General features: G+C 43.3%; 2 protein-coding genes across 3 annotated transcripts; both read right to left on the bottom strand.

Annotated features, from left to right (window-relative positions):
* Window positions 1-7,116: 7,116 nt before the first annotated feature.
* On the bottom strand, window positions 7,117-10,873 carry LOC120663631 (receptor-like protein 35). 2 transcript variants are annotated; one of them, XM_039942516.1, is made up of 2 exons: window positions 9,420-10,873; window positions 7,117-8,801 (listed from the first exon to the last, which is right to left on the bottom strand). In XM_039942516.1, exons 1-2 carry the CDS (start codon window positions 10,867-10,869, stop codon window positions 8,785-8,787), a joined length of 1,467 nt encoding a protein of 488 aa, XP_039798450.1. In that variant the 5' UTR covers window positions 10,870-10,873; the 3' UTR covers window positions 7,117-8,784. The 2 variants fall into 2 exon arrangements, with proteins under 2 accessions (XP_039798450.1, XP_039798456.1); XM_039942522.1 differs by having other exon boundaries at window positions 7,117-7,942.
* Window positions 10,874-19,043: 8,170 nt separating this feature from the next.
* LOC120663623 (heat stress transcription factor A-2b-like) lies at window positions 19,044-22,206 on the bottom strand. The gene is made up of 3 exons (XM_039942506.1): window positions 22,013-22,206; window positions 21,238-21,901; window positions 19,044-20,322 (listed from the first exon to the last, which is right to left on the bottom strand). Exons 2-3 carry the CDS (start codon window positions 21,550-21,552, stop codon window positions 19,540-19,542), a joined length of 1,098 nt encoding a protein of 365 aa, XP_039798440.1. The 5' UTR covers window positions 21,553-21,901; window positions 22,013-22,206; the 3' UTR covers window positions 19,044-19,539.
* Window positions 22,207-24,112: the final 1,906 nt, after the last annotated feature.

Genomic DNA, 24,112 nt, shown 5'->3' with positions numbered 1-24,112 from the left:
ATAGACTAATGTTTTCCATCTTGAATTTCTTTGATGTTGTAATATTTCCCCCACATGGTTGCTGTTATCCATCATTGCTCTCAAATTCTCAAACCATTCTGGATGCAAGTCACCAGAGAAATGGTTGGAGGCCAAATCAAGTATTTGTAAACTCGTGAAGAGCTGGTAGCCATCCTGAAGATCCCTTATAGTGCCGTCCCTTATAGTGCCGTTGAGTTGGTTAGATCTCAATACGAGAATTCGGAGCTCTGGAAGAGTACCCATCCATGATGGAAATGAATCGACAATCTGATTATTACCAATATCAAGAACCTCTAAGTCTTGGCAATTTGCTAGTGATCTAGGTAGCACACCTTCAATTTGATTTCCATTCAAATCAACTGTCCGAAGCTTACATCCTTCTCTAATATTTTCAGGTAGCATGCCATGTAATTTGTTTTCTCTTAACTTCAATATGATCAGGTCAGCTTTGTCCATAAGACAGGATGGAATTGGTCCACTAAAGTAATTGTCAGATAAGTCCATGAACTCAAGTCCGTTTAAACTACAAAACGAAGGTGGTACATGGCCACTTAATTTATTGTTTGACAAATTGATGTAGATGACATTTCTAAGATATGTACCAAAGTTTGGTTCAATGGAAGAGAAGTTATTATTTGAGCAATCCAACACAACCAGGTCGGATGAAGTTAATGGTATTGGTATGCTTCCTTGAAGTCTATTAAAACTGAGATCAAGACCATATAAATGTTCCATCTGAACAATAGGAGACTTCTCTAAAGTAGTAAACATGTTGTGGGAGAGGTTCAAAACAAAAAGGCGGTTCTCCCATACCCAACTTGGTATGGCCCCTTCGATTTTGTTATTCGAAAGGTCGAGACCTTGAATAGTGTCGTGATATTTAAACGATGCTGGAAATTTTGTGAGGTTGCAAGATGCAAGGTATAGGTACTGGATTTTAAGGGAATGAGAGAATATCGTATCACCTTCTTTTTCTATGAGAGATATCATATTGTTACCCAGGTCAAGATAGGTGAGATTTATCAACCTCCAGATATAGCCAAGCTCTATTGTACCTGTCAATTTATTTGAGCCAAGATCGAGTCTCTGAAGATTCGTAAGCAGAAAAAATGATTTGGGTATCGGGCCTGTCAATTGATTACTTCTTAAATCAATCGTCCACAATGGTGAGGATGAAGGAGCCGGAATGTCTTCCAGTGAGCCAACTAGCTGATTCTCAATCAGACAAAGACGTTGCAGGACTGGAAGAGCGAACACAGACTTTGGAATTTTTCCTGCATGTAAGGATATACGTGTCAGAATGCTGCAGACTTTATTCATACCTTTTCACACTGAAGCGCCAGAACGAACTTGAAACAAATTAGTATCTCAGACTCAGACCATTGGAGCTAAATATATCAGCGTTCATCACCTCTTCGGAACAGACAACTTGATAATGCTTAAATTAATTTAACCTGCCCATTATTCCTAAAAATAAAAACTGCCCAAATTTAAATTTGGGCATGTTTATACCGTATAGTTTATTTCTTAACTGAATCACAATAACTAAGATCCAAATAGAGCACAATAGATAGGTTACATTTTTATAAAGACTTTGGTACCAATTTCATTTCTTTCCGATCTAAAATGAACAAGTTTTGAATTATCAAAATTGAAAATTTATAGAAAATATAAAACCACGAGTGTACTTATCTAGTTTGAACAGTTGAATGAATTTCGGTGTCTAGTTTTGTAGCTTAGGTGATGGGGATCGCCACCTCCGAGAAGGCACGGCCGAAGGTTGGAGATCCGACCGAAGATGAGCCGAAGGTCGGAAATGACTTTCAGTCGCAATTATTATCCTCTCCAAGGACTCTTTTCGCTCTCTGGCCTTGCAGGGACAAATGAGTGGGCAAGCGAAGGTTACGAAGGAGCTTCGCAAGAGAAGCGGGAACCTTCTAGAACCTTCGAGTCCAGGAAAAAAGCCCCGCGACGTGCAGGCTCTCCCAAAACCCTTCGCCAGCAGCAAGGAAAGATGGAGGCGCGCAACCTTCGGAGGTGCGCAGACGTGGCGCCATGAAGAACATGAAGGTTTGAGATTGAAGGCCACCCACAAGATCACATGAGAAACGTGATTCTGTAATAGTAGTCAATTTGTATACTTCAACCTCCGAAAATGACCAAAGCCCTGGAATATTTTTTGAATATTGAGGGCAGATAGGGCCATTCCTAGAATCATGTAATGAAGGTAGGGGATATAAATAAATACACGCACCCTATTTCACTATAGGGTTGATTTCTTTTGGAATAGAGTGCATCTTTACATTCCATTAACCTTCGAGCGTACCATCTCCCTTCCTTTCTGTTCCTTTCTGTTTGGGCATCGCATCCTAGATCCCAACATTAGGGTTGAAAATCAAACTATCATACTAACTGGAGGATAGAAATTGAACTTTTCCTTAAAAATATTATCTATCAGTGCAAAACTATTCTGTATGGATTTGTGAGTTCATTATCGCCACTCTTATTGGCACAGAATTTTGTTTGTGCCAACAAGGCTCAATAAGCTTTTACTAGAGGAGCATCTCCATTCTACAACACATATTAGAACACAGCAATAAATAAGATTGTTCTACCCAGGGGCAAAGCTAGGTTAGAATTAACCCTAGTGCACTCTCCATTGGATAGAAGGAAGCTAATGTAATTATACGGTAAAATTTAGTCTACTACTAGGAATATTTTTTCCCACATGGTGCATGTGCACCAGGAAAGGATACTGTAGCATTGCCCCTGGTTCTACCTATATCTAATATCTCTGGTGTTCTTGTGGTTTGGGTTGTAATGATACTGAACGGAGGGAGAAAAGTCATGCATGCTGATAACTATTTGTATGACACAGAAATAACGAGAAACGGATCGGAGCTGGTTGGTGGAGGTGCTGTTGACACTATTTTTTGGCACGTGTCAATCTGATAAACAGGCAGCCGAGGAATGGACCGATGCTGGAATGAAGAAGAAAACAGAGTATACTAGGCCCATGGGCTAAAAGAGTGTCATGGCTGATGGAGCTGAAAAGGAGCTGACAGAATCACATCGGCGAGTTATCTTTAAGATTTTGAGTCATTTGTATTAGGAAGGTTCTTTTCTTTGTGTGCAAGCCATGTAAGCCGCATCGGCAAAGGGGTCTAGGTTTAGGCTATAAACAGTAGACATCCGACTCTTGTAAATTTTGATCAACCACATCCAAACAAAAACTCTACATTCATCACATCTACCTTTCATATCGGTGACTTCGCCAAATTATTAGTTGAAATAGTTTTTTCCTTTACGAGTTCTTCTCAGCAGGCAAGGCTACATCGGCTTCGATCTCTAGTTTGCTGGTAAGTTTCAAGTCGAGTTGCGTAGATAGGCCTAAATTAATGGCGCATCACTTCTTCCTCTATCTATAGTGCTCAAGTTATTGAATACGTTAGATCCTATATTTGCAGCGTATCACTCTCACATTTATCTAATTTATTCACAAGTTATCGATAAAAGTTATCAACTCGTTAGATTAATCCGTTTAGTCTAGCTTGTTTTAGCCTTTCTCACAAGTTATCGGTAATTGTTTAGATCTTGCTAGGTTAATCCGTTTAATCTAGTTTATTTTAAGCTTTTACCACAATTTATCCAGTTTAGATCTGCTCGCTATCGGCTTCCTTAGTGGTTTTACTATCATAGCCGATTGGATCTGGATCTAGGTGTTGTCCTTAAACTACATTGTTCCAAACATAGCTTGTACCTTTAGACGGCTGTTTGATAGCCGATTGCTGATGTCATCGGTATCGGATGGCTAGTCGATAGCTCATAGAATTTAATGTTTATCCTCCATGTCAATTGCAGATCAAATTGACTGGCACGCCAGCGCACATCACGCGCGCTGATTTGAGTTCGGTACCATGGAGCGAAGCAGATCTCCCCGGCCCTAGCGTACGTAGAGCGTGAAGATCCGATCGACGGATTTTTGCGTCAATAGGCGCACTGCTCCATATCGATCCCTTTATGTCCACATATAAGTTAATTTTACTCGAGGGTTAACCGCCAAGCCCACCGAGGGATACCCCGCGGTGGTTGATTGTAGGTGAGGTGTCACCAAGATAAGGAACTAAAAAGTGCAAGGTACATAGAACTTTAGACAAGTTTGGATTGCAGTATGCATAATACTCTATGTCCTATATGTTGGTTTGTATTGTCTTAAATGTGGTTTGGAGGGGGTCCCTACCCGCCCTTATATAGTCTAAAGGGATATGGTTACATGGAAATCCTATCTGAATACTAGCTTAAGAGTCCTACTCGAGTACTACTCGGGTAGTTTCCTTCTGTTCCGACTAGTTCTACTCGTGCCCGAGTAGTTACAATGGCGTAAGGTATGGGACATGTCTTATCCCTTATCCTCGAATATTCTATGCCTCATGAGCAATCCCGCTGCCTTAGGTCTAACATGTTTAAAGTCCGGCTAAACTTATCCGAACTAAACTTTAGTTAAATAAGCTTAGTCCATACCTATTTGGATCCATGGACTAAAGACTTAGGTGGGATATATATAAAAATATAGAAATATCCCTTTTGCTCATAAATTATGTTGCTGTTGTGCATGCATATGTATAGTAAGGTTCGTTTGATATTTTTACAATAATAGCATCAATGCATAGAAATACGGACGGCAGCAGCTATCTATCTAGCCCAGCCAGCCTGATAAGAAGCCCAACGCGTCAGCCAACGCGGCCAACAAAAGCTAGCGCTACAGAGTTCCATTTCCTATTTTCCTCAATCCAAACAGTTTTGCAGTCCATGAAGGATGTATGCTTAGTGCAGATACAAATTTTTGGCACGTTAACAACAAAAACATAGCTCATATATAGCATGGTTGGTTACAAAGTCTAGCTTTTTCCTTTCTTTTTTATTTATATCTACTATTCATATTCATTTATTTATTTCCCTATTTCCTTTAGTATGTTTTCGATTAATATTCTATTTTATTTTTCTTTATTTTTATTTTTATCTTCTACCATGTTTTGTTCTTTATGAGGTGTTCCATCATTTATTTTTGATTTGTTCCCATTACAAACGAATTAGATTGTGTTCCATAATATACAAATTTTGTTCTATGAGTGCTCATAATTAGTTTCATGTGTATATTTTCTCTATGAGTTCGAACATCTAAGGTCTTATTAGAGGGTTCTAGTTGATTAATGATATACACATACACTTGGGGAATTAATGATTTTGCTAAGAGTCATGAGCAGGTACCATGGATAGCAGGTGATTTGCAAAAGGAAGGATGACCATTAAAAAGGAAATGAAATGAGAATAAGGCAGCTTGTGAAGATCATACTATCAAGAGGGATATGAAATTACTTGCTTTGCGCAGAAAAGATGTTCAAGATGATCTAACAAATCTATAAGAGACACTATTGCATTTGCACAATAGTTTAGATTCAAATTAACAAAGTGCATCTACAAATATCCAGAGTCTTTGCAGAAAGCCGCGGAGACTCCAAAGATGGAGATTATTTGAAGATTCCGGAGTTCCGGAGTCTTTAGAGATTTTTTCAGAGTCTTATGAACTTAAAATTGTAACAACCAGTTTTTGGTGAAGGGTTACAAATACTTCCTCACCCCGCCCACATTAACTTTCTCCAATTAGAACATATTTTTGCTGCTCCAAACACATTCAAAGCGCCTCTTAACTCCTTGATCTCCAAGTGAGATTTGGTGAGATGGCTTAAAGAGGGGTTGAAGGAAGAGCAAGTGAGAGTGTTGATAAGCTGATTCTTCCTCTCTTGAGCATCTCGTTCTTCATCAAGCCGTTGAATTTTGTGTTTGTTACTTTTGGAGCTTCAAGCTCCTAGCCAGCTAGGTGTTGTGCATTGAGAACTCAAGCTTGTGGTGTGGCGTGGTATGTTTGTACAACCTCGATGTTTGAGTAAGTGACCTTAATTAGACCATAGGATCGCTAAGGGGAGGAAAAGATTGAAAGAGACCTGGTCGTTCTAGGCTCCTCAATGGAGTCATACATTCCAGGTGTGGAATAGAATTTTAGAAAACAAATCCATATGTCTATTGTGCTTGATTTGTAAGATCTTGTTTTGTGTTTCTTGCTCTAATTGAAATTCTCGTTTTGAGTGTAGATGTCAGATGAAATAGATTGAAAACATCACTACCAAGCTGAGCAATTTGATTGATCTATTTTCGGTTGAGGTTTGAGGAGTCGATTTGTCCAATCTCAATTTCTCTAGAGTATCTAGAAATTTCTCTGGACATTCCGCACTTTTATTGACTAGTTTGTTTAAGTTGTTAGATTCTTCAGTTTCGACTATCCCCCCCCCCCCCTCTAGTCAACATACTAGATCCTTTCAAGTATATTAGTAGTTCTTGGTCTACAAATATTTTCCAGGTATATAAATTTTGTTGCATAATTGCTCAAAATTTGTTCCATGCATACATTTTTTATTTCCACAAGTTCACATGTTAATTTTTTTCTGGTGTACAAATTTTTATTCCTTGTGTATAAAATTTTATCCCACGAACGTTCAAGATTTGTACCACATATATTTTTTCCAATGATTGTATACTAATTGTTCCTTGTACATAAGTTTTTATTTAGGTGTATAAGATTTTATTTCATGATTGTTTATAATTTGTAACATATCTATTATTTTTTGCTCCATGAGTCTCATCACCAATTTTTAGGTTATTTTTCATCCCCTCTAGTCACCTACTTGGTAGATCAAAATCAATTCAAGGAATAGAGTGGAGATAGATGGACGAGTTCATAGGTCGTGGTAACCGGTAGAGCTAAGGTAGAATGCTCCACGACTAGTGAAAGGATCGATGGTCAAGAAGAGGTTGAAGTGGCCTGGTGGTTTATTAATTTTTTAGAACAAGCAGCAAACCTTAGCCTATAATTCTGGTATTGTCCAGTCTATTAGTTTGTCTTAGATACAAGAGCACAATAACATGCATGATAAACCTAGATGGGAAGGAACACTAACATGATTAACATCGTAGGAGAGATATCACACTAGCATAAGATCAACCTAAGTAACAAACACAATAAACATGCAAGAAAGTAAGTGTTCAAGTAAATGCTCAAATTAAGTGCAGGAAAGTAAAGATGATTGAGAGAATGAAGACACTAGTTTTTTCCTGTGGTATTACAAATTGATGAGCCCCAGTCCACATATATTGGAGCACCCACACTCCCTTGAGCCATGAAGACTCAAGTTCTTCACTAACAATGTTGTTCCTTCTCCACATCCAGAACAGCGAGCTTCACATAGAGTAAAAGAATATTCTTATGGCTCCCACAATCTTCAAAAGCTCACCAAGACTCCACCGGATCACCAAGATCGTCTAGGTGTTATCAACCACTAGGAGTAATAACAAGTTCTCAGCCCTCATTGGACCTACAATAAGCTGATCACAAGCTAGATGCACATTTGCTACTCTTCTAAGAACAAATGATATTTCTAATCTTCAAACCGTGGATGCTCTACTATCTTCTTTGGTTCTTGCTCATTCTCAGGAGCACAATGATGACTTAAGTGTTCAAGTTGTGAAAAAACAGCTAAAATGACCAGGGGAGGGTATATATAGGCTAGAGATTGCCAATAAATCCCCCCAAAAGCATAAAGCACTGGATTATCGGGTGTAATATGTCCAAGGCGTCGGATCATTCGGTCAAACTGCTGTTGAAAAGCACTTGACCACTTCTACTTGCGTCATTAGTCTGCTGCTTAGTCTGCTGGTACCTTGATAAGGTATCAGATTATCTGGAGCCAAAGCATATTCTCCAAAAATCTTCTTGATGCTACAGAGTAGATCACCAGAGGATTGCTCATTAATTCGTAGCCACTGGTCATAGTACCAGACAATTGAGTTTTCGCCTTAAGTTAATCCGCTGCTCACAAATATATCCCCATCAGATCGTCTGATACTTCTTTTTCTACTGGAACTCATCCAATTCAAATTTCTTTAAATTCATCCTTTTGCACCCTATGTATAGTGTTGGATTGAGGCAATGTGCATCTATTTAATGATCAAGCTCATTATATCAAGTTTGTAGCTCAAGAACCCCTTTATAGTATAGTCAAAGACTGTAAAACTATAAAACCGATACTAAACCTAGTGTTCTTCATCTTCTCATGAAACTTGATACGAGAAAGATCCTTAATCTTCCTATCCAAGTTAACGGCACATTTTTCCATGCAAAATGACGGTTCTTTTTTCTTGTGGTATGTAGTGACTTAACTCAATATGATTAATCCTTCAAACATACATTAGTCCAATATATGATTATCATTAGTCACCAAAACTTACCATGCATCTATTGGCTTAGATGTTTTCAGCTAGCATGCACAAGTCATGGGTAGATGAACAGAGATAGATGTATAACCTTGCCTGCAGCTGCAATACTGCTGCAACATGAAGAAGCCACAATGCTAACGGGGACGAAGACATTGAAGGAATGTTTTCTGGAGGAAAGGAATAGAACATGCCATTTGGAATCAGGAATGCAGCTACCAATTTTAAAGGAAAGTGTTCTCTTCCTCCATGAGCCAGGAAGTGAAAAAATCAAGTCCGCGCTTAAGTTTTCACGACGTCTGAGATAAGAGAGATGGTAGATCTCTTTCGGTCAGCTGCGGAAGTGGGTGCTCCCTAGATGGAAGAACTCCACGGTGGATTGAAATTAGAGATCGTGGCTTGGACCTCAGCGCCTTGATCGATGTCCAGTACCTCTGGCTACGAAGAAGAGTACACTACAAGAGAGTAGAAAATGGATAAATTTATTTCTGTCCAGTGGAACCTGCAATTTAGTGGGTTCATAGATCAATGCCTCAAAATTAAATATTTTTGTTACTAATGATTGTGTATTGCTCATGTATTCATCGCTAAGTACTGGTCTGTGTCATTTTCTATCTTTTCTTATTCCTGCGCTCTAGACTCATGCATTGTCAATATCTCTTGTATTTTTCGGTGGTAAGGAAAGACCATAGTAGTAAGGTGGTAAAACAGAGGAATGCAATAAGATGCAGGAAAAATATTGGTTATGGAGACTCGAGTTAAAGGCCTCTCACCATTGGAACTACTATACTACGGAAATTGGTCAAAGACTCAAAGAGAACATATCATTGTTTTTTTTTCTGAACATTGCCAAAATTTAAAGTCTTCTTGTTTTCTGAAGGTCACTCCGTTGATTTTATAGTGTTTCTCAAGTAAACTAGGGGATTTGATATTCACTTAAAATCCGTTATTATTTTGTTGATGGTGTATGCATGGCATGTCACATAGTAGGTGTAAGATCTATCTACAGCTAGAAAACAAAAAAGAAAAGAGGTGCAATATCTAAGAAGAAAGCAATCGGGACATAGTCTCACCAGTTATGTTAGAAGACCAAACCACCAGCTTTTTAAGTTGTATTAGGTTCCCAATTGTTGAGGGTATTGGCCCAGAGAAATTGCAACTACAAATGTACACAGAAGTCAACTTTGTAAGATTGCCTATCCATGATGGCATTCTCTGCTCAGAGAAGTCACAACTCCAGAACTGCAGCTCTTCTAATTTTGTAAGATTTCCAATCTGGTACGGTATTGGCACGGAGAAACTGCAGTCCTGCATTTTCAAACTTTGCAGTCTTATCAGTTTGTCGATCCAAGTGGGAGTCGATTTGGAGAAGTCATAACCATCAAGCATTAGGTGTGTCAGTTGGGTAAGATTGCCGACCCAAGATAATATCGGGTTCTCCAAATCTGATCCCATGAGTTGTAGTCGCAGGTCATCCAATAATGGAAGCTTAGATATCAAAGCGGGTAGTTTGTCATCAATGCCCATCGAGTTAAGCCCCAATGTCTTTACATACTCAAGATTGCCAAACGAGGACGGCATATCATAAGAGAAATTGGTCCCTGCTAGATTTAGTGTTTCCAAATTATTTCCAGTGGGGAAGTGTATTAATCTCACAGAAAGCATAGGGTTACCAGACAAATCAATTGTCGTCAAACTTTTTAGCTCGAAGATTTTTGTTGGAAACTGCCCTTCAAATTGATCTCCTGATATGTCTAAAATGGCCAATGAAGATAGTTCAGAAAAGTACTCGGGGACTTTGCCGGTGAGTTCCCAATTGTTTCCGAGGTTGATTGCCGTAAGTGAGCGAATCCTTGAGAATGAAGGGTGGATAGAACCTGATATGAAACATCCGAACAAGCTAAGAACCTGTAGCTGGGGAACAGAATCTGCTAAAACAGTGGACCAAGTTGATGCACTGTCCCGAAAATCCATTTGGTCAAGATAAAGCTCCCTCAGATTGCTCATATTTGCCATGAAGTCTTGGAAATTTGGCCGTTCGAAATACAGATGATAATTACCAGACAAGTCAATGGTGACAAGGTTCTTGAGGCAGGCTATTCCAATTGGGATACGATACCCAAAATGGGCCCACGAGAGGTTGAGGTGGATCATATCTGTGAGCCGCTCAAACCCAGAAACTGGGAGAAAGGCTTCGTTGAAGTCATTGAATGCAAGGCTGAGGTTCCTGAGGGAGGTGAGGTTGAAGAGCGCAGGATCAAGACGACGGCTCATCAGGTCGAACTCACCGAGGTCAAGGGAAATGACTCTTCCCAAGGCCATGTCACAGGTGACACCCTCCCAGTGGTGGCAGCAATCCGTTCCAGCTCGCCATGATGGTAAACTGTCACCGATGAAGGAAGCTTTTAGCTGGAGGAGGGAAGAAGCCTGATCCGGGAGGCAGGGCACTGCGGTGCTAAGCTTGAGGATGCAAGCTATGAACAGGAGCAGAAGGCTGTGGAGGCGTTCCTTAGCGGGAGCCATTTCGCTACTGGTTTGCAGTTTCCAAGTTACAATTGTGTGTGATCCATTATATAGGATGAATCTGGATAGTGTAGATATTCTGTTCTCTGGATGTTCTGAACCATGCATTTCGTTCGCTGACTGCTGACTCGAGAGGAAGACCAGTGAACCGGAGCCCTATAATGTTCCATGGAAGTAAATACTTGACCGCAACAATAGTTAGGAAATCTTCTATTACTTTGCTTAATAGAAAAAATGAAATCCCTGTGTTTACTCTAAAAGTAGTATAAGTTGATTATTGATCCTGCAATAGTGTAACTTAAACCAGTTAGTTCACGTCAAATACAACTACTCCGGTCTTAAAAAAACATGATATTTTGGATAACATAGCTATAGCCACTAATCTTATGAATTATACTACATAAAAACATTATGTTTATGAATTGTATATGCAAATTTCATAATTATAGACGGATAAAACTATCATAATAATTTAGACAGGAATTTAAGAACAATAAACAATCCAAAATTCACATTAAACCCATTTAGACAGTATAATCTGCACATAATTGAAATCTATATTAAATACATTTTAAAAATTTAGCCAGTAACTAGTTAAAATCCATACCATAGGCACCTACAAAATTGACACCAATAATACGATCTGTGTTGGCTTGCCGGGACACCAAGATACTGAGATGTGGTGCGTGAACTCGCACGAGTCAAGCACTCCAGCAAGAATAAACACCTCCGCCGTGTGTGGCCGGGCGACAGCGAGTACTACCCCGTCCATGTCCAGGCTTGCCGGCCGTTATCGTGCAGTTAAGTTGGCCAATGGAGAGGGTTCGATTCCCTGGTGCGTACACAACAGCAATCGTGCAAACCTATCACTGACTGTACGAATTTACTGCCCTTGCGCTTTCATCGATCAACCGGGTCAGTCAACGATAGCTCCTCTGGCTGTTTGTCGTGGACACAAAGTTAATTACGGGGGAAAAAAGAAAAATCTCTGTTTATTAATTTCATCCAGGATCACAACAGATCATTTGTTTCTGGGGAGTTGCATGGCGTAGGTATCTCTCCTCCTGTTCCTTTCCTCCCATTTATTTAGAGCAAGCAATGTGGGGAGTGTTTTATTGGCCTGTTTGTTACTTGAAGGATTCAGTTTGCAGATCGCTAATCGTTCAAAGATATATAGATGTTTGCAGGTAATCAACCAACATCCATCAGCCATGTTTGCAGCGAGGGAGCTAACGAGCTCGGGCATCAGCATGGAAATAATTGAAATCCATTTTAATTGCATCTAAAAACTTGTGCCGAATACGGCCGTCAGAGCAAAGGGCTCATGCTACGGACGGTGGCTGCCTGTGTGAGATTGGAAGTTTTTTTCTCCAATGCGCAGGAGAACTTGTATTAAAAAGAAGAAAACAGAAATCTTACAAAAACGGCTACCCCGGCATAAGCCAACACTGAAACCCTTGGTTCCGACAAACAACGGCCAACGAAATTACAGTTTAGGGAAAGGATGTGAAGAGGATGCATGGAAGTGCAATGGGAGGGGTAGCACGCACTGATTGGCACTGATTAGCAGAACAACAAGATAAGGGAGGAGATATATGAGTGACTGTCCCAAGGTCAAGCATCGCTGTACGAGTTTCCCGCCGTATGCTAGCTGTTATATAAAATATATATCAGCCAAGTCAGTCAACGCTAGCTGTCTGGCTGTTTGTCTCGGGACGTCGATGGCTAGCTCCAAGTCCAACCCCTGGTCGCCATCGATGATCTGTTCAGTTTCACAAGGATCCGAACGAAACTGAACAGATCATGGAACCGGAGTCGCATGGCGCGTACGTTCTCTCTTATGCCTTTCTTCCCTTGCAATTGCAGCGATGTGGGTGACGAGAGTGTTTCATTGGTTTTGTTACTTGAAGGATTCAGTTTGCGGATAATCAAGCAAAGATAGTGTTGGATGCACACTGAATATTCCATACTCTGAAAAACAGTGCGGGCCTCCGTTCGTGCAATTTTCACTTCATTTTCCCCGTTTTCACACACACAAAAAAAAAGGTTTGATCCCCCAGTGGAAAGTCTATGCGAGCTCTTGCGTTCCAAACTGGCAGACATGTAAAGCTTGTGTTCCACATCGAACTGAATACTCCCAAAATTTCAAGACAAGGCGCCGTACATGGAGATTAGAGCACGCTAAGTCCTGGTCACTGAATGTGCTGGTTTCTGATGTATAAGAAGACAAGTTTCAGTAACTGGTAGTCTGGTACTATATGTGAGCAAGCGGCGGTGCTCAGGCCTCAGGGAAACAAAAGCGAACCCAGAACTTCCAGAAAGAAAAGTAAAAAGAGAAAGAAAGAGAATTCAGAAGAAAGAAACTTCATGTCATATCAGCCATATATGCGGCGAGCTTAATCTAACTAAATGCTAAGGAGTGAGTTTCTGTTTACAGAGTGAACAATAAGACCGGTCAATACATCTTCACTTCTACAGCTCGGCTAATAGAATGCGAACTGTCAGTTGCATATTAAAACTGAGATAAAGATCTCACCCCAAGAGTGGTTTGCTACTGTATGGGCTTCAAACTTATAATAATCCGGTCACGCGTAAGCATATGGCCTATTAGGCTGTTACTGGCAGTAATAATACTCCACATAACCTTCTCCATTTCAAGAAAAGTACTCTTTTTGAAAAAGAAGTTTTCCTGCTTTTAGAAAAAGCATACAATGTTTGTTACAGAGATTCCGCTGGGGACACCAGCTGTCCAGAGCCGCGCTCAGTTCACAACAGGAAGGCCAAGAAAGCAAAAACAGAAACAGCTGTCCGATGCATTCCACCTCTTCCCAGCACCGCTTTGTTAAATCCACCTCACCAGCTTCTCCTTGGAGCTCTCCATCTTTGCCCGGTCTTCCTCAGACAATAATATCCCCCATTTGAAGATGTTGTAACCCCTAACACGATCTGCAAGAAAGGTGCTAAGCAGCAATGAGAAAAGCACTGACAAGTAGCGTCCCCAGTTTGTGATTGTCTCCTGCAGATCGTGTAGTGAATCAGCGAATGCAAACAAAATTTTTGTAAACCAGACAGTTGTATCTCAAAAAATCTGAAGACTACAACAGGTAATGCATATAAAAAGCTTGTGCTACTTAAAACGAAGTGTTAACAGATTCCATATGAAGCAGAAAACAGTTCAATCTAGCAATGAGTGAGGGAGGGAGGGAGAGCAGATCCATCCATGGTTTTTACGGCGATAAGGCGAGGCGAGGCGACTCACCCCCTTCCAGACGCCTAGGCGAGTATGGCGTGCGGCGAGGCGACGCCATACACATACCTTAATCTAGATGGAGTAATAGAAACATACCTTGTTGCCACAAGTTTTGGATCCCATGTAGCACACATCCTCCCACTTCCAATTGTCCTTGATCCTTGTAGGATGGAACCCTCTTGCAGGATGATTGTAACAGCAAGTCAAACATTTTTGTATTATGATTAATTGAATAAATATGAATGTGGATCAACTGAAATACCTTCTTGATGGCCTGAGCCTGACTTCTCTTTCCTTCTTGTCCCAAGCAGCAAGCTACATAGATATTAAACAATGAGAGAACTCATCAGCAAAAATACAACACAAGGCTACAAATAACTAAAGTGTGCAAGTTGAAAAAAACTAGGAACTAGATAACAACATGAGTGCTTGAAAATACATCCAAAGTAGCATCATTACATAGACAATAGTAGCAGAGGTTGGAGACGCGGGGCGCGGGCGCCGATCTGCAGGCGTCAATCGGCGGACAGGACGACGGGCTGAGCACAGGTCGGCTCGGGCTTCAATCGCAGATGGGGGGACGGCCGGCGGACGGGTGAAGCAGAGGCCGCGGGCCGTGGTCCTGCCGGCGGATGGGCGGAGTAGAGTTTGTAGCCCGTGGTCCAGCCGGCGGATGGGCGGAGTAGAGGCCGTAAAGCAGCTAAATCGGCAGACGGACGGAGCAGGCGCGCGCCGTCGGATTCCAGGTCGCCGCCCTGTTCTCTCCCCCTCCCCCCTCTTCTCTCTTTCCTCCTCTCTCTCTCCTTTCCCGCGTTGCAGCGATGCGGCGGCACGCGCGCGGGAGTATAGGCGGGCGATTTCCCACGTGCGCGATTTCCCGCCTTTTCCCCTGCGCGCGCAAGGGGATGGCGCGTTTTTTCCCACGCACGCGTCCGCCTTCCGCTCGTGTGGCGTCCCCCTGACGCCTTGGCGGGCGAGGCGACGCCATACGCACCAAAGGCGTGGCGAGGGAGACGCCCCAATTCAAAAAACGCCTGGACGACTAGGCGTCGCCTAGGCGACGCCATAAAAACCATGGATCCATCATCCATGCACAATTAGAAATCAAGCTAAATCATAACATATAGCATATACATAATATGAATTAAGCTAGAACGAAGAAAGTTTTTTATTATCTTATAAATGAAATATACTTAAATGCAGGTATGTAAAAGAAGTGATCAAATTGAGTTTGAGAGCATTTAAGTAGTTACTACAGTTTCAATTGCAATGTAACTATAAGCTAATGCCTTTTGTTACTTCATTGTTACCTTTGTTATCTAGTAGGTGTTTGCATTCGACTTACATTTGCAACTCTTTGCTAATTGTTCCCTACCTGGCCCATCATAGTCCCAAATAGTATATTATTGTTTTGTATTTGTGGAAAACACACTAACCACCCTAAAACCTATAACTTAAAGTACATTTGTAATATAAATAAGAAAACTAACCTTCTATTTGAAAGTGTTGCAGTATTGCTATTCCATGGTCATACTGTTCACTGTTGCATGAAAAAAATGGCAAAGGAGAAGTTAAAATTGAGAACATGAAACAAGAAAATATTGAAGAGAATTCAAATGATTGATCTAAAAGTTTCAAAAAATAAATTGAAATTTTATACATGAAGTGATCAGTGTGCCATGCAATCTCCACACAAGCAGACAATCCCATAAATGTATGAAACAGAGCCCAAATTGTATGAATCGGAAAGCAATTAACCATGATCAACGAATCGCATCAAATGAATTCAGATCAACAAAAGAAAGAAGGGAAAAGCAGTCAGAAGTAAATAAGCCCTATCACAATTACACTGACCCCACATCTCCGAGGCAAGATCTTAAAACAATTCAAATCACATATGTGTGATAAGAATATACCATGTTCTAATTGCATCAGAACGAATCAGATTCCACAGAAAGGAAGGAGAACTAAATGCAATCAACAAAGCCGTACCATCAGTCGAATACACTCCGTGGGAGGTGGGGGTGTTCCAAATTACATAAATCTAACAATCACTGACCTGGCTCCACAAATCGGACAAACCAGATTCAGATCAAAACACTACACAACAGAAGAGGAGAAAAGAAACAAATCATCAAAAAAAAAAACTAGCATAGCAACAAGAGCTCACCTCACTCAAATCCACTAGTTTGATGAAAAAATGGGCACCGCTGACCATTATCTACCTGTCATGATTTCTACTCCAAATAATTTACTTGAACCAACCATCTCAGAACAATCTGCTACAGCATGGCACAGCCCGATACACCAGAACTAGAAGCAACTGTAAGCTCTAAACTCACACAAACTCAGAATACACGCGATGGATTTTGTGGTGCAAGAGGCAGCTTTTCTGAATGTATTGATCTCTTATTTATGGAGTGAATACAAAGGCTTTACAGCCGAAAGCTACTGGCCATTGAGGCCCTAACATGCAGGAGCACGTCCTGTGATTCAGATCACCCTGAAGACTAGGACTTCCTAAACAAACTCTAACAGACTCTGACTAAGACACACAGCCAGCTAACTATATCCAAAAGGAAATGACTCTGACTAACTGAAAACGTACACAGAGACAGGGATTGCTTCCATCGGCAACAAAAAAAAAACAGAAATTGTGCACCAGATATCTAAAAAATGATTAAGCGGTCACAAAATCGGTGTCAAAGGACTCTTAAACCTCTAAAACACCTGATCATTACTTACCTTTTCCGTAACTTATATCCATGCTATAGCTAGGCACAATAGGCACTTACAAATGTAGAAAAATAGGACCAGCTAAGGCAGTACCTGGAGCACAGAATCTCATGTAGGGTAGGACAGTGTAGTGGCCGTCTGTCTCGCATACCTTCCTCGTCTTGCCTGACATGATCTCCAATGTAAAAACGCCAACTTCAGTTTCTAGGAATAGGGTATCCGTGCCTTCAGCAAAGCCAATCAGTTCCGACTGAATCGGTGGGTTATGAACTGGAAAAAGACTCTGAAGTTGGATAACCCTGCGTGGTGTCCATCCCACAGAGTTACCATCACCGGCTAGCCATGACCATATGTGGAGGTTGTTGCCCTCGATGGCGGCAAATCCTAACCCACCATCCTCTGCAACCATGACGATACCCATCTGGTCGTGCACCCCTGGCGCATCAATCACTGAGAGGCTCTGCCCCACCAGATCGTATTTGAGGATAGCATTCCCTAGTTCCAAGGTGAAGTAGAGTGAATCACCGATAAGAATGCTGGGCTTCGTCTCGATGTAGGAGGAGAGGTCCATAGTAGTGGAGGAGCTGAGATCAGCGGTGGACATGGCGCTCCAGCCACAGGTCTCCGATGAGTACAAGGTAGCCCAAGTGACGGGGTCCCCCTCTATATCGTTGTCGTCGGTGCCCGCGAAGACCACGAGGAAGGGGCCGCCGGCGCAGTCAAGGTGATCACAGCTTGCCGCCGCGCAAAGGACGGCGCCGGCGTAGTACGAGTACGAGTAGGGGGGCAGGGGCACGCGCTGCTGGTCACCGGTGACGGGGTCCCAGACGACGAGGCCGGTGGGTAAAGACGTGTCGACGAGCACGCGGCCGTGGCGGGAGTCGAGTGCCACCAGCTACAGCAGTGGAACGCCGGCGGGGAGCAGGGGCAGGCGGCGGTGGTGGGGACGAAGCGGTGGATCGGGCCCTTGTCGTAGAGGTTGTGGAAGAAACCGAGGGGCGGCCTGCGGTGCCGCTCGCGGTAGCCGCGGCGGAAGGCGGGGTCGGAGACGACCCGGAGCCAGGGTTAATGACAAACTGGTCCGGCCCGGTTACGGTTTAGCCCGGTATCAGACCGGTCCTAATTTAAAATTCAAATTTAAATTCAAAAACATAAAAATTTCCAAACCGGTCTATCGGCCCCAATTCAAAATTCAAATTTTAATTCAAAAAAATAAAAAATTCCCAAACCGGTCATACCGGCCGGTAAACCGGTCAAACTGGTCGGAACCAGTTGTACATGCAATTTTGAATTTGGATTTGAATTCTACCGGTTTCCGGTCAAACCGGTCCGGTAAACCGCTACCGGAGGGCGGTGGTTTGACCGGACCGGTCGGATTTGTAAACCCTGTCCGGAGCCGGGGCTTGCAGACGAGGACGGCGCGGACGAGGTGCGCAGGCTCGTCCGGAGGGATCCGGAGCAGGATCTCGTCCATTAGCTCCGGCGGCGCGGGCGGGTGGCACGAAGGCGGCAACATGGCGGCGGCGGCGGCGGGGCGGCGCGCCGCGCGACAACAGACGAAAGGGGAAGGGAAAGAGGAGATGGATGGGCGATGGGCTATTGGGCCCAACTCAGGGAAGATAGTGAGGTCAGGCCGCTGGGTCTGGGCCGTCCAGAAAAATGGGCCATGATTAAAGCCCACGCCTCGAGAGCCCGGGCCAGCCCGAAAATGGCCCTAAACCTCAATAAACCTCCTCTTTTGGGCCCCCAAATACCCACGATAAAGACGGCATGGGCAGAGCATTTCAAGAGTTAATTACAGGCAGAATAATACCAGGAGAATCAAAAAACTTCTGCTCAGGCATAATTCGCCCAAAGAAAGGCCATCCCGAAAACGCCAACATCCTAGAACCAACAACTGGTATAGCACCCATCAAATCAAAGGCTCACAGCAGCGTTTCTTCCCAACAGTTGAGGATGATGCAATAACATAAATAAAAAAGAGAGGGAAACCGTTTCTTCACTAAAAGAGGCATTTTGGGGTTTTCCATGGCCTTTATTTCACAGATTAAATTTTTTTTTCTCAGTTTTTTCGAGCCCAGATGCAGCAGTATTTTCAGAACGTCAACACAACAAAGCCTGGCACTGCCCAAATTACACAAACACAATTTGAAGACACAAGAGCAACAAGGACATTACACAGGCAGACTGAATGCACTACTGGCACACGTTATGGTACCAGAGAAATAAGGATTGAACATTAGCAAAGCTGCTGTTACAGTGAGATACTTTGTGAGCCCATTTACAAGTCTACACCTCTTAACATTAGAATATCAACAGAACAAAGTATGCCATCACCACCTACCGAGACATGCAGGGATCAACAGCACGACTCACTGCACGTCCTGAATTCTGATAGACATAAAGGTCTAAACAACCAACAAATCACTTGTAATCTAAAAGAGGAACCCCGGTGCAACCGGCAATCACTACAGTCAGTCAGATCAGATAAACTTGCCGCTCGCCCCAGAATCCATGGCGCTTTTCATGGAAGCAAGCTCTCCCTTGCCAAGGAGTTCGGCAAGCATAGAAAACACTAGCCCCGGAGCAATTGCCATCTTGCTGACACAGTAGAACTCAGAAAGCTGCGGGCGGATACGAGAAAATTACAAAAGGTGATGGCAATGTGATGCAATGAAACAAAACTATTTCCTGGATGTCGAGCCATCTGAATTGAGATAGCCCATCTTCTCAGACAGCACATTCATATCATCCTCGACAACAGGGTTGTCATTCTCCTCGCCAAGTCCTTCATTCAGCAATTGCTCCCAGAAGTTGTCAGTCAAGTCCTCCTGGGGCATGTCTTGCTGCTGCTCAGAGGTACCAAGATCAATATCCTGTGGCTCAACCAGGCCTTCGCCATTGAAAGCTGTACTCTCAAGATCAGTTGGAATCCCATCAACAAGGAATTCGACCGAGTCTTGGGGGTCAAATAGAACTGGTGAACCTTGCTCTAGGCTGCTACTGGTCCCCAAGTCATCAACTTCAGGTCCCTGATCAATGCGGCGCCTTCTTTTCTTTGAAATAGCATCTTGGAGCTCCTTTCTCATCTCGTTCTGGGAAACCAGGTGCTTCAAGAATTCAGGGTTCCGCATGACGCGTGCCAAGAACGCCATCATCTGCTGCTGCTTCTGATCAGTGCCTTGTAGCCTATCCTCCATGGCTTTGAGATTTGCATTTGTGTTCTGCTGCTCCTGCCTTAGCTTCACCACTTCTGCCATCAATAATTGCTTGTCCCTCTTCAGCCGGTCAATCTCAGCATCATATCCAAAGTGTCCCACCTCAAGGTATGACCCAAGAGACTGCTGGTTTGAGGCATTCTGAGTAGGAGGTTTTCGACGCCTAATGTTCTTCAGGAGGTGCCTTTGTCCCCGTAAAAACCCCTCATTCGCAAATTCCCACCGATCAGGATCCACCTTCCTGAAACCCTGAATAGGCCAACAGGCAACATATCAGCCATGCATTAGCTTCAAAAGGCCCCAATGCAAGAAGAGATGACTGGTTTGTTGGCAGTAAAAAAAAATCTTTAGATACAGCATCCAGCTAATGTGTAAATACCCAAAAAGTATGCCCTACATTTACCTCACTAGGAATTTAGGACATGTTCCAGTTCAGTTTGCACAGCTTCAGTTTGCATGTTTTCAGTTCATTCTCCATTTAATTTGTTAATTGTCTGCTTCAATCATCATCCTTTTCTACTTTTTTAATGGCCAGTCATTTATCTCTCATTCAAAAGCAAACATGTGGACAATAAAGCCTAACAAAAAGATTCAAAGTCATGATTATGAAAATATTGTTCACTTGAAATATTGACTTTATTCAGAGAGAAGTGTGTCCAAAAGAGGAAGAATCCAGTTATGGACGGCGCAAGATTGCATGCAGTTGACAGTGACATGTGACCTAATATGTAGCAAACTGTGCGTGCATATGTTCCTCATACTTTAATTTAAGTTAACTGGTCTGGGATTTCTATGAAATGGACACAGAAACCTGAATATGATGCAAGTTAGACTTGTTTGTTTAATTGATTGGCAATGTTATTCTGAAGTACAAAATGTCTTTATCACGAAAAAACAAGGAATGAGATTCCCACTAGGCCACTACTCAGCCAGAGAAGTTGAGAGTGCCTAGCAATCTTCAATGCTTATTTTGGCACCTCTGCTGTTCTATTGCTTACCAGGAAAATACAAATTGGTAATTTTGAAGATTACACCAACTACTTACAAAATAGTCAACAGCATTGCATTTGGGAACTTTGAGTAAGGAAAATATAAGCTACACTCATTGCTCTAAAAATTCAAGCATCACAGAGCTGAACCTTAAAGGGGAAAACAAGCACTTACATAGGTGTTGAGCTGCCTGACGAAGCTGGAGAAGTTGTTGTGCTTGAAGTGCCTGGGCAGCAGCATGGTGGCGAAAGCATGGGGATCCCACACCACGAAGCTGTTGTTGGTGGCGCTCCACGACACGATGGGATCGGTGGCCGCGTCATCGACCATGTCATAGGTCTTGGTCAGGAACGGCGGCGGCCCGGCGTCGTGCAGCCCCTCCATCGGCTTCGGCGCGGCGGCAGACGGCCCATCCCCAGCCGCTGCGCCCGGCAACAAACCGCCATCCCCATGGCTCTCCTCCTTCACCGGGTTCAGCACCGGGTCCATAGCCAGATCCTACCCTCCCAGCGAGCCAAGAAACAACACTAGAATCTCTACTCTGGCGCCCGGAATGGAACGGTCAGTTGGTCAGTGTCAGTAAGCACGCTCCCTTCTAGGCCAAGCACAAGAACAAGCAGCTGCCCCCTAATACGCCCGACACACATACATGATGCACCCACACGCGCAGGGGCGCATCGATCTAGCACGGGGATGGGGAACAGGATAAGGTGTTATCCTGGCAAGACCACCCCACCCATCTTCCCCACCCTGTGCAAGCGCAGCAGGCAGAAAAGACAGTCGACAAACTGGGGACCAAAGCGCCACGCCAGGGGGAGAGCGAGAGGCGCCGGGGAGCCTGAAACGAAGACAGCAAGGAGTGAGATTTTACCGGCCGAAAACCAGGAGGGGCGGGCGGGGAGGAGGAATTTCGAGCGGAAAGGCGGGAGCTTTTGGGCGAGGGAGAGACCTCCGCGGTCGCCACCAAGGAGGGATTCTTTTCCTGGCGGCCCGAGCGCGACGGGCGGCGGCGGTCACGAGCGCGCGCGTGGGGGTGGCGGCGGCCTACTAGATGTGGCGCGGGGGTGGTGGGTAGGGATGGCTACTTCTGGAAAGGAAGGTTCTGGAAGGCGGGGGGTCCGGGGAGCGGCGGTGGGGGACCGGTGGGGAAGAGAAGGCGACTAGGGGAGAGGGACGGGGCTGTGGCGCTGGTCGGTGCGGCGAGGGAGGGCGAGGCACGTGGCGACGATGGGCTTGGGCCTAGGCCGCAGATGGGCCTCCGGGGACACGTGTCGGCGCGTCCGAGTTGGGCTTACGCACGCACGAGGGCGAGCGAGCTGCACGCGCGGCCTCGTTTAGGCGCCTTTTTTATTTTTGCATTTTTCAAAAAAAAAATTTACAGAAAAATATTTTTAGATTCAGGTTTTACAGTTCTGTACCCCTACCGCCCGGCAGGTGGGCGGTAGGGACCTATATGTAAATAAAAAAATTTGCGCAGAGGTCCTTGGAGGGAGCCTGCCACCCCCCTGCCGCCCGGCAGGGGGGCGGCAGGCTCCCTCCTCAAATATAAAACTCCGTCCCTTCCCTCTGCGCCCTCATTTTCTGACCACGAGATCCAGAGAGGGAAGAGGAAGAGGGGAGGGGTGAGGGAGGTAAAAAAACCGGCGAAGCCCTGCAGAATTTTGGATCCGAACCGCAGGTAACTAATATTTCTCAACTATTATAGACTTGTTTCTAAAATAACCATGAATTAGAATAGATTTAGTTTTTGGATAGTGAAATATAGAATAGTAAACTTAGAATGACAGTATCTTACTGTTATTGCAGCATAAGGCAATGGCTGCCTCCAATTCTGTTGGATTTTCATGGGCCGAAGAAAAATCCAGTATATTTCTTGAGATCATGACACGTCTTGTAATCAGTAAGAAGTTGGATCCATTAGCGGATGGTACGATAGAAATGGTGTTGTCCAAATTAGTTGAGTTTAAATATTTGACATTGTTTCGATGTATTACAATGCAAGATTTAAAGGATTACCTGCTAGAACGTAGTAAGATATACATGAGGGTATGTGGACTAGCGAATCATCAACATGTTATTGGATTCTTACAAACTACTTGTAAGATATGGATGCGGCCAGAGGTGTATGAGATGCACATTAAGGTAACTCTTATTCAGTTCTAATCACGTCCGTTATTTGTAATCCATATTTACGAAATAGTAAAATTATTGTGTAATTATATGCTAGGATTACCCCGAGGACACGGAGTTGATTAACAAATCGATACCAAATTTCAAAAAATTGGTATGTATTTTCGGTGGAGTTATGCCGCAAACTAGACGAATGAGGTGGAAAAGATCTTCGGGTCATAGTTCTCGGCCTCCGCAAGAACACGTGACCGGAGGTTCGTCAAGTCGTGCTGCACCACCTCGAGCACCTAGTTGTGTTAACAGGGATGACGATATGGATGACTTCATGCCCCCCAAATCATGGCCTCGAACACCTGATGTTCCTCCCCCTGTACATGAAAGTAGAACCATAAAAGAGAGAAAGGAAAAGTCAAGAGGTTCGTCAAGTCAAACTGCACCACCTCCAGCACCAAGTTCTGTTAACTGGGATGACGACTTAGATGACTTCATGCCCCCCAAACCATGGCCTCCAACAGATGATGTTCCTCCCCCTGTGCGTGACTACCTAGATGATTTCATGAAATAATGTGTAACATATATTGTTCATCGGTCTAGATTGTGAAGCAAATTGTACTGAAATAATTTGGATTCTTCAGTATCATGGATGTGTACTCATTTAGCTTCCTTCTATGTGTCACATTATGTGGTGGCTTGTGCTATAGGTGGCGACAAACCATGTGTCCAAGCATTTGGGGCTAACCAATTTGATACAATGAACGAAATATAAATATAACGTTAAACAAGATACCACATACGATATTACATTAAAGGTTACGTTCATTACAACCAAATTCTATAGAAATATGCACTTCCAACTAGTTAAACAAGACATTTAGGCATAGTACATACACAATATACTTAATTTCGTACACACAAATAA

Source organism: Panicum virgatum, chromosome 2K, assembly GCF_016808335.1.
Source record: "Panicum virgatum strain AP13 chromosome 2K, P.virgatum_v5, whole genome shotgun sequence".
In the NCBI taxonomy this organism is placed as follows: Eukaryota; Viridiplantae; Streptophyta; class Magnoliopsida; order Poales; family Poaceae; genus Panicum; species Panicum virgatum.
Note: the sequence above shows the minus strand (reverse complement) of the source record. Positions and strands in the feature narration are given on the sequence as shown.

Bases quoted from the DNA above. Each gene is read 5' to 3' on its own strand.
- LOC120663623 (XM_039942506.1), bottom strand. From the start codon at position 21,552: ATGGACCCGGTGCTGAACCCGGTGAAGGAGGAGAGCCATGGGGATGGC. The intron at 20,323-21,237 runs GTAAGTGCTTGT...TGGCCTATTCAG, and splicing joins TCAGGCAGCTCAACACCTAT to GGTTTCAGGAAGGTGGATCC.
- LOC120663631 (XM_039942516.1), bottom strand. From the start codon at position 10,869: ATGGCTCCCGCTAAGGAACGCCTCCACAGCCTTCTGCTCCTGTTCATA.